Below are 27387 nucleotides of genomic sequence, written 5' to 3' on the forward strand. Positions count from 1 at the left end.
GACTACATTTTGCAATTTGGAACTATAAATTCTAGCCCGGTTAAAAAACAGTGTGTGTGTGCCGTTAGTTTCCCCATGCACATAAGTGTTATTCCAGAGGAGCCAGAATTTATAGTTCCAAATTGCAAAATGCAGCTCATGTGTAGCTACGTGTTTTCGTGAGAAAAATGACGATTTGGACTACATTTTGCAATTTGGAACTACAAATTCTAGCCCGGTTTAAAAACAACGCATGTGCCATTAGTTTCCCTATGCACATAAGGGTTTTTCCAGAAGAGCCAGAATTTATAGTTCCAAACTGCAAAATGCACTCCAAATTTGTATTTACGCTCTTTCGTAAGGAAGACTTGCTGCTAGTCACATCATGGACCGACCCGAAGAATCAGTTGGATAGGGCAGAATGGAAAGGGGTCAAGAATTAAGTATTTGTATACTGTTCCCCGAAGCGGAACAGGATTGTGGGAAACGTTCCCTCGGGAACACGTGAAAATAATCCGATCTGAATGCAAACTACATAGGGTCACCTCACCTTTCATCTTCTATCAATACCAAGTTGTGAAGTTGAGTCCAAGAACAGCTCAAAACTCCAAAAGATTAATCCACCCTCACCATTTCCGTGGCGTGCTTTGCGATTTATCGATTTTTATGCCATTTAAACCTATGGAAAAGGATCGATAAATAGGGTGTTCGCGGCGAACACCTTAATAATCGATTCTCTACCATAGCTTATAATGGGGAAATATCGATAATCGATCATTCACGCCCCGTCACTGCACATTTCCCTCTTGAAAATATTTCGTGCTGCCATTTTAAGGGCAGATTTGAGGGGAAAGGCAAACCAAAGTTTTTCAGAAACAAAACGTTTGGCTCGTTGGGTTGAATCACAGAATTTTCAATTAAAGCCAATGGCTGGGAATATGCACGTGTTTTCTTCGTGTGAGTTGAATTTTCCGCTTCAATTTAATTTTACGTCGAAATTCAGAGCTTCTCTTGGAAACTAGGTTTCTAACAGAGCCGTGAATTTTAGCGCACGCGCATCCAACGCAAGAATTGGCGATTGTCAATTTGTATTGGATACCGATGGCCAAAGCGTATAAATCCACGTATCTCAGTATGTGACGTTAGAGACTTCCTGTAATACTTACCTCATTTTTTCCTTGATGTATGTCGGGCCACTTCTTAGTGTTTTTTTCTTCATATAGGTCTACATATCGACGGTGAAAGTCGGCAATCACATAATTCGGTTTGCGACGTCGCAGACTTCCTGTCATACTTTATTTTTTAAACGGAAAACTACTCATCGGTAATCCTTTAAAACTTCCGTGATTTTTCTTCTATGTGCGAGGAAAATTCTGCAAAAACTTCAAGGGATCATGTCCATTTGTTCTCCTTTAAAAAAATAACATAGTTGAGGAGATTTTCAGACACTGCAAACGAGTTATGTGATTGCCGACTTGCACCGTCGATATACATCGTAAAATTAGAAATCATATTGAAAAAAAAAAAAAAAATGAAAAAAATTGAGTGTAATACAGCCGAAGATGGGTAAAATGTATTCTGCCGTTGCTACAAGGAAAAACGCCGTATGAACATTCGAGAGTTTCCAATTTTCCACCGATAAAATGTTTATTTTGGAAGAAAGTTATACATATTTTTCCTTGGGATTTTCAGATATTTTAGATGAAACTGCGTACAATATTGTTTGAAAAATTGGGGGAAAATATTCATAACATTCCCAGTAAATTCGTATTTTATCGACGGAAACTTTACAACGCCTGAAGGCTCATACGGCGTTCTTCCTCACATGGTAGTATTTGGGTCCCGTTTGTTAATTTTTCTCCCGAACCTGAGTCCCACCTCATTGGCAGCTTGAAGCGGAGCACTGCGAGTTCACGCCTCACGCTATCGCGCCTTCAATTTCGTAGACGCAACACGGGCATCCATCAAGCACGAATAGTTGTATCTCTGCGCCGTCATCAACGCACGTCCTTTTCCTGGCCTGGCTCCATTTTCCTATTCTGCCGTACTGAGGAAAAACGCCGTATGAGCATTCGAACGTTGCCAAATTGCCTCCCAGAAAATATTTGTTTTTGAAGAAACTTACGAATATTTTTCATTGGAATTTCCAGACACTTTAGACCAAAATACGAGCAACATTTTCTGCAAAATTGAAAGAAAATGATTTATAAATTTTCCCGTAAATTCGTAATTTCTCGAAGGAAGTTTGGCAACGCCTGAAGCACGCTCATGCGGCGTTCTCCCTTAGCACGGCAGTATTATGATTATTTCGCTTGTCTCGTTTGTAAGCATAGGCGGTTCCAGACCTTCATGCTTGGGGGTGCCCAGAGGTGGAAAATGTCGGAGACCGCCCCCGAAGGGAACGGTCGCTCAGGGGAGGCCTAAGTTTCGGCCCTCAAGTTTTATCCCTTTTCTACCCTCTTTGATGCCTCCTTTCTCTTTTTCTCTCCTTCCTTTCTACTTAAATACCTATAAATTCAATGTAGAAAATTTTTAGCAAAACTTTCCATCAAAACTACAATCTTACCATGAAAAAACAGTAGAATCTTTGTAAAACACGGCTATCAATATAAATTCTGGACACCTGCAGATTTCAAAGATTAATGAAATAAAAATAGTGTCAATTTTATTTTGCGCTTCATAATACGATTTTTTCTCGACGTTTTTACTTGTCCAAAAGCCCCTTTCACGGTTCCGGTAACCGTACTTAATTTTTGCTTGGGGGTGCCCGGCACCCACTGGCACCTCCGTAGAACCGCCTATGTTTGTAAGGTGCCTCAAGGGCCACGTGTGCAGTGCTGCCACTCCGGAATTGATCCCGAATTCCGGAACTTTTCAAATGATTGGAGCTCTTCCCGTAATCTTTGAAAGTCCCAGAAATTTTAGCTATTTTTGAAATTATTGGCATTTTCTCGGAAATTCCGGGTTTTCAGTCAGTTTGACCAATTATTTGATCAAATTTGACAATTTTCGGAACTGAATCCGGGCTTATTTCGGAATTTTTCCCCGGGATTTTGAAAAAAATCGGAATTTTTTTCGGAACTCGTGGAAATCGGGGTTAATTCCGTAAACCCGGGAATCTTTGGTGAAAGAAAATGGCAGCACTGCATGTGTGCAACACAGCCGAAAATAGAACAGACTTAATGGGGTCTCGTTTTCTGTGACGTTCAGAATATTCTGTGAAAATTTCAAGCCACGATGTTGGTTCGGTTTCCTTTTAAAAAATAAAATAGGAGCGGAGATTTTCAAACGCTGCAACCGATATACGCATTTTTGCAGTTTCACCATCGATTTATAATAAGGCTTGGGCGTCTAAGGAGGATCAATGCAGAAAAACTAGCTTTTCTGTTACCGTGATATTGCAAAGTTTCATACCATTTGGATAATGATGCCGATTTTAAACGGAATTTTTATCGGAAAGATAGACAGTTTGCAGTTCACGGAAAAATTTCAAATTATATTCCAAATTAGTAGCAATAGATTCCTAAAAGAGTAGTTCCTTCAATTGGACATTTTGCAATAAGGAACCACTATTCCTGGCTCATTTTAGAAATAACATATCTGCCATTGGTTTCCTTATGCAGAAAGGTGATTTTGTGGAAGAGCCAGAGATAGTGATTCCTTATTGCAAAATGTAATTCAATTAGTAAATGGGCAACATATACTATACAACCCTCAAATGCAGTAGCAATAATAGTAAGTATCATGTAAATGCAATTCATTGCAGCCTGTGCTATTTTTGTACGTAGTTGTTTATACTTATTTTTGGAATGGATCTCGTAGTTTGACTGCAAAAATAACACTTTCACAGAGGACTGAAAGTAAAATGTAGGAAAAACACTTATTTATCAACTTTTATTATGTACAATTTACAGAAAATGTCCATATCAAATAAAATATAAGTTGTAAAAGTAAATCCATGCTTACTTAAGTACAATAGGTTAATGACCCTGCTTGGATACCGATGAAATTAATTTGAAAATCACGAGGGTTACAATTTTAGGAGAGAAGGCGACATGCTGCGATAAGAAAACTTTGGGGATAAAATTAAAAATCTAATAGGACTTAATCAGTTATGACTTATAATTAATATGCACAAAAAGTTTGATTTTAAGCAAAAGAGTACTGAACCATTATATGGCATTATACTGAAAAGATTATTAACAACATCTACGACATTTTTCAAAAAATAGTGATCAAAATCTTTTACCACGCGATCAACATGTTTACCATTGTCTCCTATTATTTTTTACCGCAGTTAATGGTAATTCTCTCATAGTATTATGGTATTATGTCATCACGTAAATATTACTTGAAACTTTATTAAATGGGCTAAAAAGGATATGAAGCTTATATACATTCAGGCGGTTACTTGAGTCTTGTGAACTCAAGGTAATTTCTATTTCATATAAAGTGCACAACACAATGGTTCTTGTCTTTAATCTTTAAATTATTTAACCCCTACGGAGTATATTTCTGATACCTCGTTTTGTTTAAATGATACGTTTTATCTCACAATTTTCCCTTTTTTAATTATTAGGGAAAAACCGAGTAAAAAGTGTTTGGAACGTTGTTTTGCACCTTTCCTATGTTTTAGTTTTCAATGCGAAAGTGTTGGTCACGGAAAGCACTCTCACTTCTGGCATGGGATCAAACCTCAGATGAGGGGCTTGGAGGACAAGACGCATTTTAAGTGCATTTTTTGCTGTTTCAAAGGAATACGTGTTTAAATTTTCAATGGATGAAAAGCGTGTCATAGAACCTTAAGGCGGAAAGAACGTTAAAACACATACATGTTAATGCTTAAAAATTGGATTTTAGAGGCGAATTTGGGACAATATAATTTAAGACTAGTTTTATATACTTGAAATTTTTAATAACACATTTTTGTCCAATATTTCAGTTACGCATATTTTCCTCCTAGCCCTCCTACTTTTTACAATGCATTCCTGTAAACTAAACTCTTTCAAATTCACCCAAACTCAAATTAACGGCAACAATTTTCGGAATGAAGGAGGTTGTATTTCCTTGAAGAAAATGTAATGTAGTTTCCGACATCTTGATATGTGAAAGAATTTCTTCAAGATAAGAAGATATCCGCTTCTTCAAAAATCAGGCATAAAACAGTGATTATTTTCAAACATATTTCAGATCATTCGCTTTATTCAGTGATGATTCTAAATCACTAGAGGCGGGGTTTCTCCCAGATTCACAACATTACGATTATTCAAGTACTTGTTCTCACATTTGCCCCTGCCTTGTTTCCACGGGATATTTTGTGCGATTTGTCCGGAGGGAAAATCTCACTTGCGAAGTTAGAAAAAATATTATGTCAGGCAATATCATGTAGTAAAATCCTCATGGAATCCAAAGAGCGACTCAGAGAGAAGAAGAAGACATTTTGTTGTTTTGCTCAACGGGGAGAAGCCCAGAAGTTTCATCCCTGCAACTCAAACTTGCGGGACAAATCCCATGAAACTTCCTATGAAGGCGAGGCCTCTTGGCCTTTTTCACCACTGTACAGAGTGCATAGATGCGCCTTATAGTCAAATTGCGCACTCCACATCTTTTAAAATAATCCCTGCTAAAAACGGTGAGTACAAATGAGTAGAAAATCAAAGTCATATGAAAAGAATTTCAATTCATATGAATAGAATTTCAACTTATATTAACTCATCATATGAGCAGAATTTCTCTATTCACTTTTCACCGACCCATGACTAGAGATTCTAACTCATATGACTAGAGATTCAACTCACATGACATGAGTTCAGCGTTGAATCTACCGTGTCCGATATCTCAGTAACTAGCCACCGCATCAAAAAAAGTATAAGAACAAAATGTTTATATTTTTCAAATGTTCATGGTATGTCGGTAGTCCTGGTCAAAAACACTACTTCGGAAAAATGAAGAAAATTGAATTCATATGAGTTGAACTTTTCTACTCTTATGAGTAGAATATTCTAGTGATACGAGTAGAATTTCTACTCATATAAGAAGGAAATTCAACTCATGTGAGTCGGCGAATTCTGAATAGCCTACTCATCATTTTTAGCAGGGATAGTAAACCATCGATCACTTTTACGCACTGTATGGATGACAGGATGAGTTGTTAAACAAACACCATCTTTCTATCTATACACTATGCTGGATGATTGCGTCTAGATTCTAGTATATCACGACTAGATAATATTGTACATACAAGGTAACTCAAACCTCTTCTCCATCAAACTTTCCTTTTTCCAAGAAGTAGGAAATCGCAGAGATATTCACAGGACCTCTGCAATAGTTAAGAACCTCAGCAGAAAAACGGTTGTCATGCGCCAATACTGCCGTGCTAAGGCAAAACGCCGTATGAGCCTTCAGGCGTTGCCAAATTTCCGTTGACAAATCACGAATTTTCGGGAAAATTTGTGAATATTTTTGTTTCAATTTTCAGATAATTTTGTTTACAATTATACCCAAAGTTCTTGATTTATCGGGAAAAAATTCATAACATTCCTTAAAAATAAACATTTTATCCAAGGAAATTTGGCAACTCTCGAATGTTCATTAGGCGTTTTTCCTCAACACGGCAGAATAAGTATTGGCAGTGCGAACGTATATCCATTTGAACTATGACGATACGGCGCGGCGCACAATGGACCGCGTCAAAAGGAGGGGTCGGATAAAATCTGGAAATTTTAAAAGCTTATAACTCCGTTTATACAAAACTTTGAGGTTCTAAAATTGGCTCCATTGGTTTCCTCGTAAAATTTTCTTCCAGATGCACACCTTAAAATTTAAGATGAGACGATTTCAACATCAGAATTTGCAGTTCCAGTCATAAATTTCCTGTCCGACCTCCATTTAAGGTCCGATCCACCGTGCGACGAGAGAAGGAAAAGCCGTAGGTGGATATAGCATTTCGATGTCTTTTTGTGCTAACAAAAACGTCAAAAATCGGCCCGCTGCAGAACTTCTATAATAATGTGAGCAGACCACTGGTTCTGCATAAGTATGATTTTTCACAGGAAAGAGGACTTGCTGCATGAAAGCAAATTTTCAGTTCAGAAAATATGTTGATCAAGTTTGGCCGAAAATTTTAAATTTTTAACCTTGGCTGGAAAACTCTCTGCGCTATGTCCGAGAATGAAAGTGACAGAGATTCAGTAAATTCTTTGAGACCTTGAGGAGGAAAAATTGCAGTTGAATCCGATGATTTTGACTCTCAAACACCGCACTTCATTACAATCCTATGGTTGAAATAATCGAAAAAAGGGGATCTTTCTTTTCTTTTTTTCTTTCTTTGTCTTTTTCCTTCTTTCGTAACGCAGGAAAACTATCGAGTGGAAATACTAGGGGTTAAATTTCAATAATATTTTACAAAGTTCATTTTTGCACAGCCCAACTCAACCTAAAGTACGTTCATAGGGAGAGTATGATCAACTGCGTCCACTCTGAGGTGGTGGTCAGTACTCACCGAGTGGCGATTTTCAAGTCGGAAACGCCGTTTTTCCTCCATTTAACTCCATTGAAAATATCGATTTTAGGTCGAAGAATCGATTGTTTTACATACATTTAAATGGAGGAAATACAGTGCCATCAAATGCGAACTTTTAACAATCGCCACTTTTCCCAGGTGAGGAACCTGCGATTGGACGCATTTCTGCCAAACGGAACCATGTGCATCAAGACATGAGCCCTGCGACCCATAAGAATATATGCATAACAGGGCTCACTTCATAATGCACATAGTTTCGTTTGGCAGAAATACGTCCAATTAAAATAACGTCTAATACTTCATATCTAGGTAAGTGTTCTTTTGCGGAGTAAGTCAACACTCGTTAGATGGCGACCGTAGCAAGTTCCTCTGATGACTTTTGGTGAAAATTATTTCTCGCTAAATGACTCATATATGAATTATTATAGGATGGAAATCGCGTGAACTTCGTGAAATTTGCGAAAGATGGTTTGAACTCTTATATGCTTTCAAACGAAATTTCTAAATCGACAGTGGACCACTATTCAAGATGCGAATTAAGTATTGTTATCTAAGTTCCCCCATCAAAATTCCACATACAGAACACGGTTTTAACATTGGAAATTATCGGAGGTAACTCCTGACAAAGATATTAACGTTTTTAGGTGCATCACTTAAAACTTCCCATCGCTAATAAATAAAAACCATAACCTACTCAAGTTTAATCGCACAGCGTTTTTGGCTTAGCTATTGCACATTTTCTGCTTTTTGAAAAACACGAACAACACATGGTGAGGAAAAGCTTGGCAAAACTATTTTAGTGCGTGATTCGATTCAATTAGACTCTTGTTTAAACAATGAAAATGAAACTAAAAAACAGCGAACTGATTAAATCAGCCAAAGCTAAAATCAACTAAAAAACTCGAATTCGCTTACGTCTTAAGACTTTTCAAGACGTTCTAAGACGTAAGCGAATTCGAGTTTTTTAGATGGTTTTAGCTTTGGTAGACTCTTGTTCTTCATGTGAACGGGAAATCTGAATGAATCATGAACCAATCTCTAATTAAAAACGTTAACATATTGATTGAGAGTAAATTTCAGTTATTATTTGTTGCTTAGCTCGTGTTCCAACATACACCAGAATGCACGAATTTATACCTTTTCCGGTGATCCATCGCCAAAGCGCCTTCAATTTTTGCGCCGGCAACATGGGAATCCTAAGGGCACAAATAGTTGCATCCAGGTGTTATTATTGATTCGCCATCGCTTGGGCGCGAGACAAATATTTTGTTTTTGTTTTTTAATTTTAGTCTCTTTTATAATATATACCTTTTCATTACATTTTGCTTTTAGGTTTAGTCTAGTGGCCCGTCATCGGAGGAGGCGGTCTAAAGACGAGGACTCTAAAAGTGTTAACGGAGAAGTGCAAATTAGAGACCGCGGCATTAATCGCCGCCATTTTTTTTTTTTACCCTGAGGATTTCTATAGCACCCACCCAGTAGTGTTCATACTCTCTCTATGAATTTACTCTAGTCATACCCTCCCTGCAGAAGTGCTTTTGCTACGGCAAATCGGTGGCCAAAGTGCGGAACCCCGGATCTCCGTCTGCGACGTTGCAGAGTGCAGACTTCCTGACACACTTTGTTTTTTCTTCGGGAACTCAGCACCCTCAGATGAAGAAATACAACTTTTTTATGGAAATTCGCCCTTCCCTAGTAAAAATCGACCTCGTGCGGCAAGTGGTGGACCATGGTCCACTTCTCGTCACATCCCGTCACCTCCCGTCACCTCCCGTCACCTCCCGTCACCTCCCGTCACCTCCCGTCACCTCCCGTCACCTCCCGTCACCTCCCGTCACCTCCCGTCTCCTCCCGTCTCCTCCCGTCTCCTCCCGTCACCTCCCGTCACCTCCCGTCACCTCCCGTCACCTCCCGTCACCTCCCGTCACCTCCCGTCACCTCCCGTCACCTCCCGTCTCCTCCCGTCTCCTCCCGTCATCTTGCGTAATCTTGCGTCACCTCGCGGGAGGCCGTGCAGGGCATAGTTTCGGGAATTCCATCCTTATCAGGCGGTCACTGGAGGTGAAGGACGGGACGTAACTTCCTGCCGCACGAGGTCAACTCTCACTGGGGTCAAGATACGTGGTTCCGCACTTTCTCCATGGATGTCCTCAAGGATAACTCAACGCGATTCGCAGTACTGGAGTCCGACAGCAGCGATAGCCCTCATCTCCTGGGCCTGTCACAAAATCTTAGCGATGTAGGATCCGGGTATAGCGGGGACAAGTCCAGGCCCCATGAACGGGGACTCCCCGGGGGCCGGGAAGGCGGATCTGGACGCCGGGAGCTCCAACGGCTCCGTCGACGCGAAGTCGTGGAGCTTCCGGACGTGCTTCTTGAGGTCGAAGTTCCGGCAGAACCCCTTGCCGCAAACGGTGCAGGTGAAGGGCTTCTTGTCGTTGTGCGTGTGCATGTGGAAGGTGAGGTTGTAGACCTGGTGGAAGGCCTTGTTGCAGATGCTGCACTTGTACGCCTTCTCCCCGCTGTGGGTCAGCTTGTGGTTCTTGTAGTTGCCCTTCTGGTGGAACCCCTTCCCGCAGAACTCGCACGTGAACGGCTTGTAACCTGCGTGCAGAAGAGAATTGAGAGATCCGTGAGAAGAAGGAGGACACGGAGGTGGAGGAGAGGGGGAAGGGGACGAGGAGAAGAAAAGGGGATGGAGGAGGAGATGAAGACCAAGATGGAGATGAGTACGAAGAAGACGAAGAAGAAGACGAAGACGAAGACAAAGAAGGAGAAGGAGCCGCAGGAAAAGAAGGAGTTGAAACGAGAGGGCGACGGAGAAGAGAAACAAGCAAGAAGGAAAAGTAGAAGAGGGGAAGGAGGGGAAGGAGGAGGAGGAAGAAGAAGAAGACGAGAGGGAAGAAGAGGAAGAAGAGGAAGAAGAGAAGGAGGAAGAAGAAGAGGAGGATGAGGAGGAAGAGGAGGAGCAGGAGGAGGAGCAGGAGGAGCAGGAGGAGGAGTAGGACCCAAGTAGCCAAATCCAACCAAAAAGTTGCAACTAAGTTTCAACTTTGTTTCAACTTAGTTGCAACTAAGTTGTAACTTTCTTATCATTAAGTTGCAAGAGGTTCCAACTTTCAAACAACAAAGTGAATACTTCTTCAGATAAGTTGTAACAAAGTTGCAACTTCCGATGCATCCCCCAGGTGACCCACGGGGGGCGGGGGGAGGGGTGGGGAGCGGGGGGGGAGGTGGAGCGGGGGGTGGGGGGGAGCGGGGGTGGGGGGAGGAGCGGGGGTGGGGGAGGAGCGGGGGGAGGCGCAGATATGGAAATATATGGCAGTTTACACTCATCCTTGCACAATGTGATAACTTTAAAGCTACTTTGAAAATTTAATTTTTTCCAATCACTATTTAACATTGTGTATTTTTACGTAAGAGAAAAACTCACAGAAGACAAAATTTTACTGGCAAAGATGAACATTTTAAATTGAGAATATTTGTCCTGGTAAAAAAGACAACTACCCCTGTGACTAGGAGGGTACATAAATGGAACGCCCTCAGGTAGTTGCACGACTACACCTATGTAGTCGCACGACTACGACTAGGGTAGTCGCATGAATACATCTCGGGTAGTCGCTTGACTACCTAGATGTAGTCGTGCAACTACCTGTGGGTGTTCCAACTACGTACCCTCCTAATCACAGGGGTCGTCTTGGCGACTACCCAACTTGTGGAGTGCATATGTCATGGAAACATGCTCAATAAAATAGAAAATGAACAAAAACCACTCACCAACTTGCTCGAATCAGTAATCCACTGGGTCAGGAAAATCCAATTGACAACAATTAATCCAAATTTCCAATTAGAACTGGTATAAGTACAGAGAAACACTTGAAAACACTATGGGTGCATTGTAAAAAAATCTTGAGCACTCTTTAGCGTAAGTGAAAAATTAGCACCATGATTTAATAGCTGATCAATACAGAACAGCACTCTCAGAAAAGCACTGACACAACACCATTTTTCAGTTTATTTTTACTTCTAGGAGAAAAATGCATTTTTCAAAAGATCCGACATCATCGGCCATCGCTCGACAGCAATGAATGAGATAAAAATAAAGCTTAAATAATTTCACAATTTACTCCGATCATTGATGATATTAAGGTAGCCATTGATTCTCTACCCGACGTCCTTATCACACATAACAAGGAAGGTCAAGAGCACAGAGCAAATGGCACTAAGCAGCGCAATGTACATGTGATATCGCAAGTTCCGGAAGTGTCGATCTGCAAAAATACAAAGCGAGAAACAGATCATCATATTGATCCACCTACAATTAATGACCGTCAATAGAGACAGACATTCAAATACGTTATAATAAATAAGCCACCATTTGTTAACAGAACAGAGTTTTCGTGAGAGTAAGACCCTTCTGTCTGGAGGGACGAGGACCTTCCTTGGACCTTTCCTTCCGAGAAACACTTAAAAATGGACCACTTTACAACTTATAGGTCTGAGCTGCTGAATGAATTACATTACACCAGTCAATAAAATTTTAAACTCACGCCCTCACCGTCGAATGTTGACGGATGACCTGATCTATCGCTGAATATACATAGGATGAGAAGTTGACACATCTGAAATGTTGAGGGGTTCATACTTGTTTCAACTCTAGTGGTACTAGATATTATTAAAATTAGATAACTGCCAGATGTCCTACAGGAGATGAAGTGGGTGCAACAAAACTTTTCGACTTGAGATAGAGCCCGCAACTGCTGTTAGGAATAGCACATGGTAGTAAATGCATACACAAACAAAGAAAATAGAAATCACAATTACTTTGCTAGTTAGAATACCTAAATCAACTGAATCGTAAATCGGCAAAGCCAATTAAACTCAAGTTACTTTATCAGTTGCTTGACAATCGGTGACAGGCTCATTTGTGTGTCCGTCGTCCCGAGTTTAAAGGTGGAAGGAGAAGGGAGAGTATTTACCTGTGTTTGATGAAGTTAGGTACAGTGAGGTGGATGCCGATGATACGAATCACGAAAAGAACTAAGAAGATCAAATATTGGATTAATTATTTCATTTTCAAAGTAACGGCATGGTCGGCCGTTGCCGTTGCTCGCTTCGGCTTGGTGATTTGAAATGAATGAATTGGTGTTCCAAGTTGGATACCGGATAGTTGGGCGGTGGACCGTTCCACCTGTTGACTTTTCATCTGGGTTTCGTATGAAAATGAAAATCAGCCTCTAAAAGCATTTAAGAACGCCAGTTTTTGTACTTTAATCCCTGCTTGGAATTATTCTGCTGATAATTCTCTTTGATAATTCTTTTGATAAATATATACGTCCCTTGAAGTATCGGCAAGGAACGATTATTCCTATTCCAGGAACACCTTGACAAGTGTTAGGTTATGTTATGTTTATATTAATGTTTATCTCCCTAATCTGTTCAAAAGAGTTCTACTGGTTCTACCTTTTTCCTTTAAGTCCTTTTACTCAAAAATTGGCACAATCAGTAAGTAATTTTTCATCATCACACCCTTGTGTACTTTAATTCAGTCTAATGGCATCTATCGATTCCAAGTATTCAAATTAAAAATTGAGAACTCTCTTCTTGCCCAAATAGTTTGCCGACTGTTACCTACTGAGAGACAACAGCTCTTTCACCCGTCCGTTCAATATACTGACATATAGAAAGGCATCCTCACTGCGTATCCTCTGTCATTCTCTTGAATTGGCTGGCTAATTTATTAGCAAAAACTTGAAACACCTCATCCCTAGAAATTTGACAAATCGCACATTTGCAGTGGTGCGCTGGTGTTGCACTTATTTCATCCCTTTTAAGGCAACAGATAGTTGTTAAATTTTAAAATACTACCAAAGCTGAAACAAGAATAAACCGCTCTGCTTTTCAGATGTGCCAACTTCTCATCCTATGTATATTCAGCGATAGATCAGGTCATCCGTCAACATTCGACGGTGAGGGCGTGAGTTTAAAATTTTATTGACTGGTGTAATGTAATTCATTCAGCAGCTCAGACCTGTAAGTAGTAAAGTGGTCCATTTTTAAGTGTTTCTCGGAAGGAAAGGTCCAAGGAAGGTCCTCGTCCCTCCAGACAGAAGGGTCTTACTCTCACGAAAACTCTGTTCTGTTAACAAATGGTGGCTTATTTATTATAACGTATTTGAATGTCTGTCTCTATTGACGGTCATTAATTGTAGGTGGATCAATATGATGATCTGTTTCTCGCTTTGTATTTTTGCAGATCGACACTTCCGGAACTTGCGATATCACATGTACATTGCGCTGCTTAGTGCCATTTGCTCTGTGCTCTTGACCTTCCTTGTTATGTGTGATAAGGACGTCGGGTAGAGAATCAATGGCTACCTTAATATCATCAATGATCGGAGTAAATTGTGAAATTATTTAAGCTTTATTTTTATCTCATTCATTGCTGTCGAGCGATGGCCGATGATGTCGGATCTTTTGAAAAATGCATTTTTCTCCTAGAAGTAAAAATAAACTGAAAAATGGTGTTGTGTCAGTGCTTTTCTGAGAGTGCTGTTCTGTATTGATCAGCTATTAAATCATGGTGCTAATTTTTCACTTACGCTAAAGAGTGCTCAAGATTTTTTTACAATGCACCCATAGTGTTTTCAAGTGTTTCTCTGTACTTATACCAGTTCTAATTGGAAATTTGGATTAATTGTTGTCAATTGGATTTTCCTGACCCAGTGGATTACTGATTCGAGCAAGTTGGTGAGTGGTTTTTGTTCATTTTCTATTTTATTGAGCATGTTCGCATGTCGTGCGTTGAGCATATGTCATCCGTTGTTACCTTGCATGATGCAAATGTAGCTGGAAGATTCTCCTACACATGCGTAGTGGAAGATGATGAACATTCTGAGAATATTCTGAGTTTAGCTGCTGATACAGAATATTCTCAGAATATTCTCTGATTATTAAAAGCTGCTCAAAATGTAGGAACATTGTCGGAATATTCTCAGAACATTGGGTGCTATCTGGCTGGTGTGGCAGTTTCACTGTCGGTATGCTATAATTAAATCATAGTCTGAGGCATAATGTAAAGGTGATGTTAATATGTAGTTGCACAACTAAGTGTCCCAGAGTTGTGTAGTCACATGTGTAGCGGGTAAAGGTAGGTACATAAACATATGCACCTATGCTTGCGGATACCCACCATTGATCTGCAACTACACATTCATAGCGACCACTAGCCGGTGACCACCTTGCAACTACCTTGCGAATACACTGCGCGTACTGATGACTACCCTTGACAACCATGTGACTACACTGCGACTTCTCACATATGCACACGACTATGCTATATATTCGCAGCATAGTCGTCTTTTTTACCAGGAATTTCCACATCTGGGTCTGAGTGTATGAAGCTAGGCAGGGCAGCTAAATTGTGCGATTTGGCATACAATCTGAGATTATTATATATATATTGATTTACTGCTAAATCTGTTCATAGAAAAAATGTAGGATTTCTTTCCAGAAAACTGTGTAGCAGAACTTTTTAGTGGATTAACTGAATATAAAAAGCCAAGATGCACAATTTCCGCAGCATTGTCAACCTCATCGCTCTTTAATCAGAGAAATCACAAATTGCTTCATGAATGCAGAAAAAACAAGTACCTCCAGGAGTTTGTCTTACTTAAATAAATCAAATGGCATATTGGGTACAATTACTATTGACATTTTTCTTGTTACTCATTGTTTGTTGTTCACTTTACTTGTTTAAAATTCCTCCCAAAAAGTTCGAGGAAAAAGTTGCAAAAATATTGTGACTTTGTTTCAACTTTCCTGCCATCTTCTTCCAACAAAGTTGCAACAAAAGTTACGTCAGAAAGTTGCAACTTTTCTATGATGTTGTTGCAACAAGTTGCAACCGTGGCTACTTGGGGGAGTAGGAGTAGGAGGAGGAGGAGCAGGAGGAGGAGGAGGAAGAAGAGGTGGAGGAAGAATAAGAGGAGGAAGAGGAGGAGGAGGAAGAGGTGGAGGTGGAGGTAGAGCTGGACGAAGAATAAGAGGAGAAGGAGGAGAAGGAGGAGAAGGAAGAGGAGGAGGAGGAGGAGGAGAAGGAGGAGAAGCAGGAGAAGCAGGAGAAAAAGGGGGAGGAGGGGAAGGAGGAGAAGGAGGAGAAGGAGGAGAAGGAGGAGAAGGAGGAGAAGGAGGAGAAGGAGGATGAGTGGGAGGAGGAAGAATAAGAGGAGGAGAATTGTGATAAGATGAAGGAGAAGAAGGAAGAAGATGAAGAAGAGATAATACAAAGAAGGAAACTAGAATAACAACGACAACGAAACGACATCAAAATAGAGCTAGAAAGAGGATAAGGACATAGAACAAACCTGCGTGAATGCGGGAATGCGTGTTGAGTGTGGAGCTGCGATTGAAGGCCTTGCCGCAGGTGACGCACGTGTGCGGTTTCTCCTCCGTGTGGATGATCTTGTGCCTGCAGAGCGTGGAGGCCTGCCGGAAGCCTTTGCCGCAGATCTTGCAGACGAAAGGGCGCGCGCCCGTGTGGACGGGCATGTGCCGCGTGAGGTTGTAGTGCGCGTTGAAGAGCTTCCCGCAGTCCGGGCACGAGAACGTCTTCGGCTTCTGCTCCGGCTTCTCGCTCTCCTCCCGCTTCTCTTTCTCCGTCTCGCTCGCCTTCTCTTTCGGCGGCTCCACTTTCGGCCGGGCCTACATTGCAAAAAAAAAAAAAAAATATATATACGTGTAAAAAAATGAGAGAAGAGAGGATATCCGCAATGAAAAGGTACGCGAGATAATGGGTGTGGAGAAGGACATCGTGCACGATATCAGGTCCAAGCAGTTGGTCTGGTATGGACATGTGCGAAGGATGGCAGATGATCGGTTGCCCGCAAGCAGGTCTTCGATTGGGTTCCTCCCGGAAGGCGACGGCGCGGACGTCCTGTGAAAGGTTGGCGACAAGGGGTGGAGGAGGAGATCAGAAGGTGCCAATTGCCTGATGATCTCTGGGAGGATAGGGGGCAATGGCGATTGGGCGTCGCAGAGCGCGAGGCGGCGCTATAAAAGCGACTTTATGTGTGTGTGTGTAAAAAAATGAGGCTAATACTAAGATGTGAGCAAGTAAGGGCACCATTGAGGGGGAGGGGGAGGGGGGAGGCCAAGCGTTGTCGTGCCAGAGAAAAACGCCGTATGAACATTTGAGAGCTGCTAAATTTCCCCGAATGAAACATGGCTCATTTAGGGACTATCATCCGTCGATAATCGCAAAAATCATGGAAATCGGCCCAGTAAAACGCTCAAACGAATTATGACAATATTTAAAAATTTACATCGTTTAAATGGGAGATTCGCAACTTTACCACGTAATATAAAAAAACCTTGGTCATATTTTCAAAATCTAAATGAAGCGGGCTCATCTACAGACAATGGAGATGTCGCATGCGTGAGGGATTTGCGATTTCACCATTAATTCTAATGTAAAAGTTCGCGAGAAACACGATGGTGCCACTAGTTTTCTCTGAAATCTTCTCCCAAGCTCAAAAAAAGCTCTCAAGTTGAGACCAAAATCGAGGAAATATCCCACGCTATCCTGAGAGTCCACCTCTACATCAACACGAACTCTCCATGCAAAGATAGAGAGGTAATACATTGACAGGGCTGCCACTTTATTTAGGGACTCTAAAACTGAAAACACGGCATCACTGCTAATGTATTTGCTCCCTATCTTTGTATGGAGAGTTTGTCTTGATGTAGAGGTGGACTCTCAGGATAGCGTGGGATATCCCCTCCATTTTGGCCTCAACTTGAGAGCTTTTTTTGGAGCTTGGGAGTTGATTTTAGAGAAAACCAGTGGCGCCATCGTTTTTCTCGCGAACTTTTACATAAGAATCAATGGTCAAATCGCAAATTCCTCACACATGCAACATCTCCATTGCCTGTCGACAGCCGCAAAAATAATGGAAATCGTCCCGGTAGAAGCTGGAACGAAGCGTTAGCAGATACGCAAATTTAGGAGATCTTCGAGTTATAGTATAGATGGTGGAGGCTGCCTAGGAAGAAGTAAAAGATTACCTCTGGCTCGGGGACCCAGAGCCAGGACCTGGGGTCGCAGTAGAGGATGGGCGGGAAGATGTCCTGCGGCCTGGGGACGTACTTCTTGAAGGCGGAGTAGTCCAGGTGGAAGGGGTAGTAGTGGGGGATGCGGAGAAGGGAGTCGGAGCTCCTCTTGTCCGGCTCCATGATCTTGGCGATGGAGAAGGTGAGCCCCGCCGAAGCCCGCTCCCCCCGCTCCCTCTCCTCCTTGATCGTCATCTCCGGGCTCCGCGTTTCACTCTCGAGCCGCTGCGCCACCGGTTGCATCCTCGCCCACCGAAGGCGCCGCCAATCCGTCCAAGCTCACACCCTGCAACACACAGATCAACTATGCTACATCCATGGATTCAATCAAACAAGAAATAAAGTCGTCTAAGGCCTTGTCTCCACGGGCCGTTTCACGGGATTTGTCCCGGGGAAAAATCCCACTTACAAAGTTGGGAAAAATATTGAGTTAATCAATATTTTTCCCAGTACCAAACTGTGGCCCTTGTACCCCTAGGACCCACTGAGAGAGAAAGAAGAAGTGAAAACGAATTGTGCGATATTTTGTTGATTACTCTTTTCTTCATGTTTGTTCAGTTAAAATAATGTGTCTAATTGTCAATTGAGTGCAATTATTATTTTAATCCCGGTTAAATACCTGACTCTATCTAATTTATCTTCCCGCGCGAACTAGTCCCAGGACCGTATGAGCCTCGTCCCGTGGAGACGGTAACTGAAAAAATCCCAGAAGTTTCATTCCTGCGATTCGAACTTGGGACAAATCCCATGAAAACGTCCCGTGGAGACAAGGCCTACGAGCTAGTGGATGGCATTGGCGGGTCCAGCAAATTGGCAACATTGTCTTTTCTCCATTTGAATCCATGAAAATGGAGCCAAGGCCTCCATCCTGGAGGGGCCAGGTGCTCCGACAAGATTCGATTATTTAGCATAGGTTTAAATGGAGACAATCCGGTGTTGCCAAATTACTGGATCCGCCTCTTGTGGATGGACAATGTATCAAGCTGCGAACGTTACGAATATCTAGGAGTTCGAGTAGCCCAGGATGGAAAGATGGACCAAGCCATAAAAGATCGAAACGTGCAAGGAAGGAAAGCTATTGCTGTGTTGAATAGGATTCTTTGGGATCAAAGTATCTCCGAAGAAAAAAAGGGATTGATTTATAACACCATAATCAAAAGCATTCTGACCTACGGCAGTGGAATATGGCCCATGAAACATCGTACCAAAAAGATTTTTGAGGCAACTGAGATGGATTTCTGGCGAAGATCAGCCGGAATCTCGAGGAGGGATCACGTGACCCAAGTAGCATTTTTCAATTTAAAAGTTGCAACAAGTTGAAACAATGTTGGTATTTGTTGCAACAAAGTTGCAACTTTCGGTCAACTTTTGGTCGATAAGTGCCGATTTTCGACGATCTGATCGGAAGACAAAGTTGCAACCTGCTGAGATTGCAAAATTGCTGAACCAAAGTTGTTTAAAATCTAAAGATAGGCAACCAGCAATACTTTGAAGTTGAAACATGTTTCAACTTAATTGCAACTAGTTCCAACAATGATAGCTCCTTCGAGGGAGAGAGTAGGCAATCTGCACATCAATCTATTAGTTGCAAGAATCAAACGATTTTGTTTCAAGTTGTTGCAACCTCTGCTACTTGGGGAGGAACGAAAGAGTGCGTGAGATCATGAACGCCGAGTAGAACATCGTGCATGAAATTATGTCCAAACAGCTTGTCTGGTATGGTTAAACGTCGCATGGCGCTTGTGATATTTTGGCCGGAATGTGACGATTTTCTTCTCGACCTCAGTTATTCCCTGGTAAAAATTGGCAGTAGAATCTGGGTTCCAAAATACCATGGACCTACAGCCGGCTGTAAGATTTCCAATAGCTTCTATAGCCGGCTACACAATTTCTTATAGCCTTTTATAGCCGATGACGATTAAGCAACAGCCAGGCGATAAAGTGATTGCTAAACGTTACTAATTACGGATGCTAGGACTTAGTGAGTTTTTGGACTACTGCTCTCTTTTTGGGCCGTAGTATCTTGATTTATTTTGCGAGGAAAGCTCCGTACTTTTGATGGATGCCTGCCATTCCTAATATATTAGAGCGCCTTCAGTTTCGTATGATACTGTGCAATGCCTCTGGTGTGAAATAGTTGTTTCAAGCGCCGTGGCACGCTGCGGCGCGGCAGCGGGCAGCCAGCGCGAAACGCGCATTGCGCCTACAAACCTAACAGGGATACCTCACGCGTTGCGCAATGCGTGAAGTATCCCTGTTAGGTTTGTAGGCGCCAGTGCGTCGCCGCTCCGCTTTGTGTTAGGCTCTAATATTTAATCTGGCGGAGTCAGCGTTATTCAACTCATGATTTTGAAATGTTTGCACATCCTGTATGGATTATTCTCATTTTAATTGATGAAAAAAAATATGTATTAAAGGAAGATATAATGTGCATTTTGTAAATATTAAGGTGATTCCGCACAAACTTAGAATTTACAAAGCACACGAATTTCAACACAATTTCTTAAAGCCTTTTATAAACGATGGCGAAAAAGCAACAGCCAGGCGATAAAGTGTAAAGCCCGGCGATAGGAACTATTGCCGGGCTGCATAATTTTTTATTGCTTCGTATAGCCCGGCCGTATGATTTTCTCCGCATGCTGCAGCCAGCTATATGATTTTCTGTAGCCTTCTTCAGCCGGCTGTAAGAATTTCTATGGTATTTTGAAACGTAGTTCTTATCGCCAATTTTTACCAGGGTTTTTCGACGAAAATTCTCTCACAACCGACTTGAAGACTGGCAAAGATATCATTGTAATTTTTCTTCCTACGCGTGTGAGGTTTCGTGATTATTTTTATGGCCGCGTGAAGCCAAGGAAGATTAGTTTATGTCACCGAACGTTCGGGGTGTCTGAACACATCAGCGCGCACACCGCAACTCGCACGGGTGGTTTCACGATAACTGGAATAGTTTTGTCGCCATAACAGACAACACATTTTTCTGTCATATTTTTAGTAGTAATGATAATCACTGGAATTTTTTTGCATTTATTTACACAAGGTTATGTGTTACAACGCTTTTTAAAGATTCCCTGGTAAAAATTGGCAGTAGAATCTGTGTTCCAAAATACCATAGACCTACAGCCGGCTGTAAGATTTCCAATAGCTTCTATAGCCGGCAACACAATTTCTTATGGCTTTTTATAGCCGATGGCGACTAAGCAACAGCCTAGCGATAAAGTGTATGCTAAACGTTACTAATTACGGATGCTAGGGCTTAGTGAGTTTTTGGACTACCGCTCTCTTTTTGGGCTGTAGTATCTTGATTTATTTTGCGAGGAAAGCTCCGTACTTTTGAAGGATGCCTGCCATTCTTAATATGTTGGAGCGCCTTCAATTTCGTATGATACTGTGCAATACCTCTGGTGTGAAATAGTTGCTTCAAGCGCCGTGGTAGGCTGCGGCGCAGCGCGGCGGGCGGGCAGCCAGCCCGAAACGCGCATTGGCGCCTACAAACCTAACAGGGATACTTCACGCTTGCGCAATGCGTGAAGTATCCCTGTTAGGTTTGTAGGCGCCAATGCGCCGCCGCTCCGCTTTGTGTTAGGCTCTAATATTTAATCTCGTGGAGTCTGCGATTTTCAACTCATGACTTTGAAATGTTTGCACACTCTGTATGGATTATTCTCATTTTAATTGATGAAAAAAAATATGTATTAAAGGAAGATATAATGTGCGTTTTGTAAATATTAAGGTGATTCCGCACAAACTTAGAATTTCCAAGCCACACGAATTTCTACACAATTTCTTATAGCCGTTTACAGCCGATGGCGAAAACGCAACAGCCAGCCGATAAAGGGTAATGCCCGGCGACAGGAACTATAGCCCGGCTGTATAATTTTTTATCGCTTCGTGTAGCCTGGCCGTATGATTTTTTCCACTTTCTCCAGCCAGCGATATGATTTTCCATCGCCTTCTTCAGTCGGCTATAAGAACTCCTATGGTATTTTGAAACGCAGCTCCTATCGCCAATTTTTACCAGGGTTTATCGCACTACTTTTCAATTTTAATATATAAATGACCGAAAATGTGCTGTCTGTTACGCTGACCATTTACCGCGTAACAGACAACACATTTTCAGAATTGACATAATGTTAATTGAGAAGTGGAGCAATAAATCATTAGAAAGCTATATGTATAATACGTAGCCTTCAGAAGATTAATGCGAAAAAATTCGAGTGATCATCAAGAGTGGCGGTAGCCACCCCCGGTCGAGGAAAATGACGTCCTACTAAAGTCCCGATAACAAACGGGTGGCCGACACTCTTAGTCACAGGCAACTCCCTTAATCTGAAAATTGATTCGGTTCCCATTCGACTGCAGCCCAAACGACGGCACGGATTCCTACGATCTTGGTGTCTACGGACGCATCTCAATTAGGACTACAAAGTGTAAGAGTTTCATTAAGATCCATTGAGTTTTCAAAAAGTTATAAGCACTTACGGACCCAAAACGACGAAAATTTTACTTTTCACTTTGCCGGGAAATTTGAATTTCAAGAATCCAAGGTCCTGAGAAAGTCACTCAAACTCCGCGATAACGGTAAACCTTAGACCCATAAAAGTGGGTACCTAAAGAATCGCCATGTTACCGTGTGTGCCGCTTTTGACTTTATTTTAACATTCCAAATGTTTTAGAAGAGAAATTACGTAAAAACGACTAAACTGACTGCCGACCTCCCCGTCAAGACCACCTTTCACAGCAGATTTCTCGCTTACACGTTGGCCGATTCCAGTGAAACCTACAAAGGATCAAGGTTGAGGATATGAGGATTTCATTTCTACCACATTTAATAGGGCTTCATCGCACGGATAATTCAGCATCGGCTAATATCTTTCACAATTTTAGCTGTAATCTTTTGAATTTAGAGAAAAACCGGTAGTGGTTCAATGCCATTGGTTCATTCTGTTCAGGTCCGTCCGAGTTTCGGGAACGAAATTCCCCTGGTCGGTCGTTTCCAGCCTCTAACTAGTTGTGAATAGATTTACCTAATTTAGATAAGAGTTTAATTCTTTGTAGATGCTAACTACTATATTTACATACTCATATTATTATGCCTCACGTGTTCTACTGGAGCCCGATATACTATTACCCTAGTTTCTCTTAAAATGTTCAAGTGATAACTTTATTTTATTGAACGATATGTGACAAATTTTTAAGTGAGGTTATGTCGTCATGTTTATGTCAGTACCTGACCTAAGCGATAGATGTAATTCAGGTAAATTACGTTAACGAAATTATACCGAAATTGTGCCAAACTTTAAAAAGGAAGCAGCATTTACATCACAGAATGCATGCTCATGACTAAAGTCTAAAAATTACTGGAATATGAGCCTCGGCCTTCACATGCGACTGTCACTGAACTTCGACCAAAATGTATTTTCTCTATATCTTACTATCAACCTATGTGCTATGGAGTGATTATGCGTTTCTGAAGTGTATGTTTTTGAAATTAAGAACATGTTTTCTTATTTATCTTGGAATCCTCCTATCTCTTCTACCGTTCTTGTTACGCAGGGCTTGCGTACCTTAGTATATGTGAGGCACAATTCCATCCCTTTTCGGAACAGTTCAATCATAGATCAACTTAATGTCACACAATCAAAGATCTTTGACTGTGAGCATTTGCTCAAATTGGTTTCTTCTGAGTCTCTTTGATTTTGCGTCAGGAGTTGTTAGAAACATCATTTTGCCCAACCAACAATAGTAGCAAGGTCTTTAATGAAAGGTACGTACTCGTTCTATTCTCATAATTTCATAAGTTGATGATGAAAATACAATGAAGGCTTCATTTTCTTGCATCGATTACTGTGTGAAATGGGTGCGTCCATTCTTCCTCTGTTCAAAAGCGTAACAGAATAAATTGCTTATCTGTTAAGAGGACTACAGTAGTAAGATACGTAGGTGCCAGTTCCTACCTAGTTCCATTGGAATAAGTGCAATTGTGTCAATCAAGGCTGAATACAATCGGACCCCATGGTATCAATGTAATCATAAATGCCTCTCCAGTAGTACCAACTAAGTTCGGTATATCCTCCGATAAAGAGATGGAGATTGCCGTTTCAGTGCGAAGGTGGGCCTACGAACCCTGGTATGGTGTCCGTAAGTACCGCTTTGGCCTCTCTCATTCAGATGATCCTTTTTATCTCATGAACTCATGCCGATACTTGGATCTCCAGACTTATTTACTGAATTAAGAACACATAAGATTAGACATCAAATAGGTCAAGTCAGCAGTTGTTGGCACATTTCAGGGTTTACCAACATAATTTTTGTTACTAGCAAAAGACACTAGCCGCAACGCAGCGACTCATAGGTTCAATTGTTCCCAACCGATCCGTGATTCGGCGTCAATCCTTTGCATAAAAAAATCAAGATATTTCCACTATTATAAATTAAATCCATCATTTAATTTTACAACAGTTCTGTGTGCGTTTCCCACTGTCTGAAGTTCAGTAAAAATTAGGACTCGATTGTGGTGGTGGTGGCCACATTCTTCGTGACGCAGTTCCTTCTCAACTATTTCAACCAATGAACACCAGAGTCGTTTCATACTTAGAGTTTCGCCTTGTAGAATCAACAAAATAAACAAAACCTCGAAAATAAGAAGGCAAATTTTTATCCAGACGAATTTCTACTTCAATCTTTAAATAAATTCTCATCAAAACCCTTGTTCTTGTAGTGCATTTTTCACGATATTCTTAGTTTTTGCTGCTATACTGTTCTACGTTAAATTGAGACATCGGTCTCATTTCAGTGAAAACTAAGTGCACTCTGTGTCACTGTGCCATTTCTTACTTTATTCATTCATTTTTCGTGTGTGTGTCTTCATTTATTTAGGTAAAATATTTTGCTTTATTACATTACATATTTTTGCATGAGAGGAAGAGTACATTTTACATGCCAACAATTTCTGATCGTAAAAGCTGTAGGTGTCTCTTGCTCTTTACACGCATTATCTCTTGTTGCATAAGTTGAGTTTGATCTCTTTACGCAAATTATTTGTACTCGTGTAAGTTGAGTCCTACCCACTTTACTCAAAGAATTTGCAGTAGCGTAAAAAGAGTTTTACCTCTGTATGCGAAATTCTGTACACGTGTAAGTTGAGTACCACGCTCTTAACACTAAGAATTTGCATAGCGTAAGAAGAGTTTTACCTCTTCATGCCAAAATCTGCACTCGTGTATTTCAAGTCCTACGCTCTTGACACTAAGATTTTGCAGTATCATAAGCTGAGTTTTATCCTTTTATGCAAAGAATTTCTAATTGTCTAACAATAAGTTGAGTTTCTTGCTCTTTATACGCATTATCTCTCATCGCATAACTTGAGTTTCACTCTTACTTAATGCAAATTATTTCTAATCGTATAAGTTGTGTTCTCTATACGCATTCTTTTTCATCGCATAACTTGAGCTTCACTCTTTATGCAAATAGCTTCTAATCGTATAATTTGAGTTCTGCTCTTTATACGCATTATTTCTCATCGCATAACTTGAGTTTCACTTAAAATAATTTCTAATTGTCTAAGTTGAGTTTCTTGCTCTTAATACGCATTATCTCTCATCGCATGCATAACTTGAGTTTCACTCTTTATGCAAATTGTCTTCAATTGCATAGATTGTTGAGTTGTACACAAAGTTCCGTTGACTCCCTGGTCATCAGTCAATTTTTAGAAAAACCTGGAGCAAGGTAAAACTGCAATGCCGAGCAAAGCTCAACAGCAGGCGAAAGCTTAAAGGAAAGCGCAGCATGCTACTAAGCAATCAGATGTTGTGCTTCCTACAGTTACTGACGATCTCAAATATTGGAACAACCCTCTTTCGACTTTATTTTTAGTTGATAAAAAGACGAAGAAAGTCAATGAGAAAAAGATCCTATCATAAGTTACGGAAGGCTCTTTCAAAATGTAATCATCCCTCAGGTGAAAATCCAGTTGAACCGGAAGATGAGTCACCATCTTGTGTTTTGGAAGGAGCCTCTGGTGCTGAAACTGAATACGACAGACTTCCAGTCAGTCAAAGTCAGAGTCAGTCAAAACCTCTATCACAACTACCCAAGTAGCACAGATTGCAATACTTAGTAACTTCATAGTAAAAGTATTGCAATTCCACTGAGTGTTGTGTATGTTGCCTAGCTCCTATTTGAAGGGGCCCCATTTGTTGAAACTTATTGCATTGAAATAAGTTGCAATTTTTCATTGCATTGCATATCGCCTATCTTTCAGACACGTGAAGCTCATTTTGTTGATTGTTTAAAATCGGCATAAATCGTCTCAATGATGTATAAATATTGCAATTTAATGTTAAAAAAAATTACCATTTTATTCAAATCAAAGTGCAATTTAATTTCAAAATTTTCGTTGCACTGTGCTACTTGGGTAGACTGCATTTTGCAATTTGGACCTTTAAATTCCGGCCCGGTTTAAAAAAACGTATGTGCTATTAGTTTCCCTATGCACGTATGTGTTTTTTCAGATGAGCCAGAATTCATAGGTCCAAATTGGAAAATGCAGTCCATATTGTTCTCCTGATTTTGCGTCTGTTCGCCTCTAGGATCAGTTGAGCAGCCATCCAATTTCTGGGTCTTATGTTCAACCCCCCAACTCAACTCTTATGCGGGTCTTATTTTCGTGCTTCCACCACGTGTGAATTATCCATAAACTGCTTTGTCCAATGGTAGTTGGTGAGGATAAGAGCAACTATAAGGGGAGATGATGGAGGTTGCTTTAGGTATACCTATTTTTTTTTTTATGACACTGGAGCTTACACGCATCAAAGTAGTGACTAAATAAAAAGTCTGGAAAGTAGCTGCAAGACGAGAACTTAAATATTACTTTTACTAGACATCTTTCAATGAAGCTCCTTTTTTACAAGGTCTCATAGCAAAGGTTACAAGAAAAAAAATTGTACCACTAATAGAAAAACGGACAAAGGAAATCATCTGAATAAATCATTTTGTCTTGAATTGATTGGCGAGGATAGGAGCGACTATATGGGGAGACGAGGAGGTCGCTTTGAGAAATTCAATAAAACTACAGGTAAAAAATGGTCTATTTCACCGAATACTTCGGTTTTGCTAGCTCTTCGTATAGCCAGACCTTTACTTATCCACCCAAAAACGACCTGATATAAACTACAAAAACCCTCAAAAACACTTTTCGGGCAAAAAATCCGGTCGAGAAAATTGACGTGTCACTTCCTTTTAATCAAGTATAAGATAGGCAAAAACCTTTGATGAATTCCCAAGGTCTACTAAGACTAATAATCATCAAAAAGTTCCAAAAACTTACTCGAAAGGAAAAAAATAAAATGAAAAATAAATCCCTTACCAAAAATAAATAAAAAACCGATTTTGAGATAAATCCCTCGAATGAACTTGAAATCACAAAATCGGTCGAGAATGTCAACGGAAATTTTTCCCCCTTCAATTGTGAGCTCCGCAACAAGCGTGACTCGCTTGTACCTTTTCATACACGAGCCGCACGAATTCATCTCTTCTCCTCTCCTCTCCTTCCGTCCATGGACAGAGGTCCAAAATTTTTCGGATTTACTGACGCGACCGGCTGCGGCTCGGTGCGTAAACATGGGTGGATTAATAAGATGACACAAAAGTCAGAGAGAAACACGTACAACCTGTCGACTTAAGTGGGGCTCATTCCGTGAAGGGACTCAACTCCTCCACTATAACAAATCCACTAATAATTTTGCGATTCAGAAATCCCCTCACTTGTCCGGACC

General features: G+C 40.9%; 1 protein-coding gene across 2 annotated transcripts in view; it reads right to left on the reverse strand.

Annotated features, from left to right (window-relative positions):
* Positions 1-5212: 5212 nt before the first annotated feature.
* LOC109037823 (uncharacterized) overlaps positions 5213-27387 on the reverse strand; it is a 74482-nt gene continuing 52307 nt past the window's right edge. For both annotated transcript variants that reach the window (XM_072304095.1, XM_072304096.1), the window contains exons 2-4: positions 17567-17897; positions 15868-16204; positions 5213-10105 (exon numbers count right to left, since the gene is read on the reverse strand). In XM_072304095.1, coding sequence (XP_072160196.1) covers positions 9723-10105; positions 15868-16204; positions 17567-17854 — 1008 coding nt within the window. In that variant the 5' untranslated portion in view covers positions 17855-17897 and the 3' untranslated portion in view covers positions 5213-9722. The remainder of the gene's footprint in view (positions 10106-15867; positions 16205-17566; positions 17898-27387) is intronic.

The sequence above is a fragment of the Bemisia tabaci genome, chromosome 9 (genome assembly GCF_918797505.1).
Source record: "Bemisia tabaci chromosome 9, PGI_BMITA_v3".
In the NCBI taxonomy this organism is placed as follows: Eukaryota; Metazoa; Arthropoda; class Insecta; order Hemiptera; family Aleyrodidae; genus Bemisia; species Bemisia tabaci.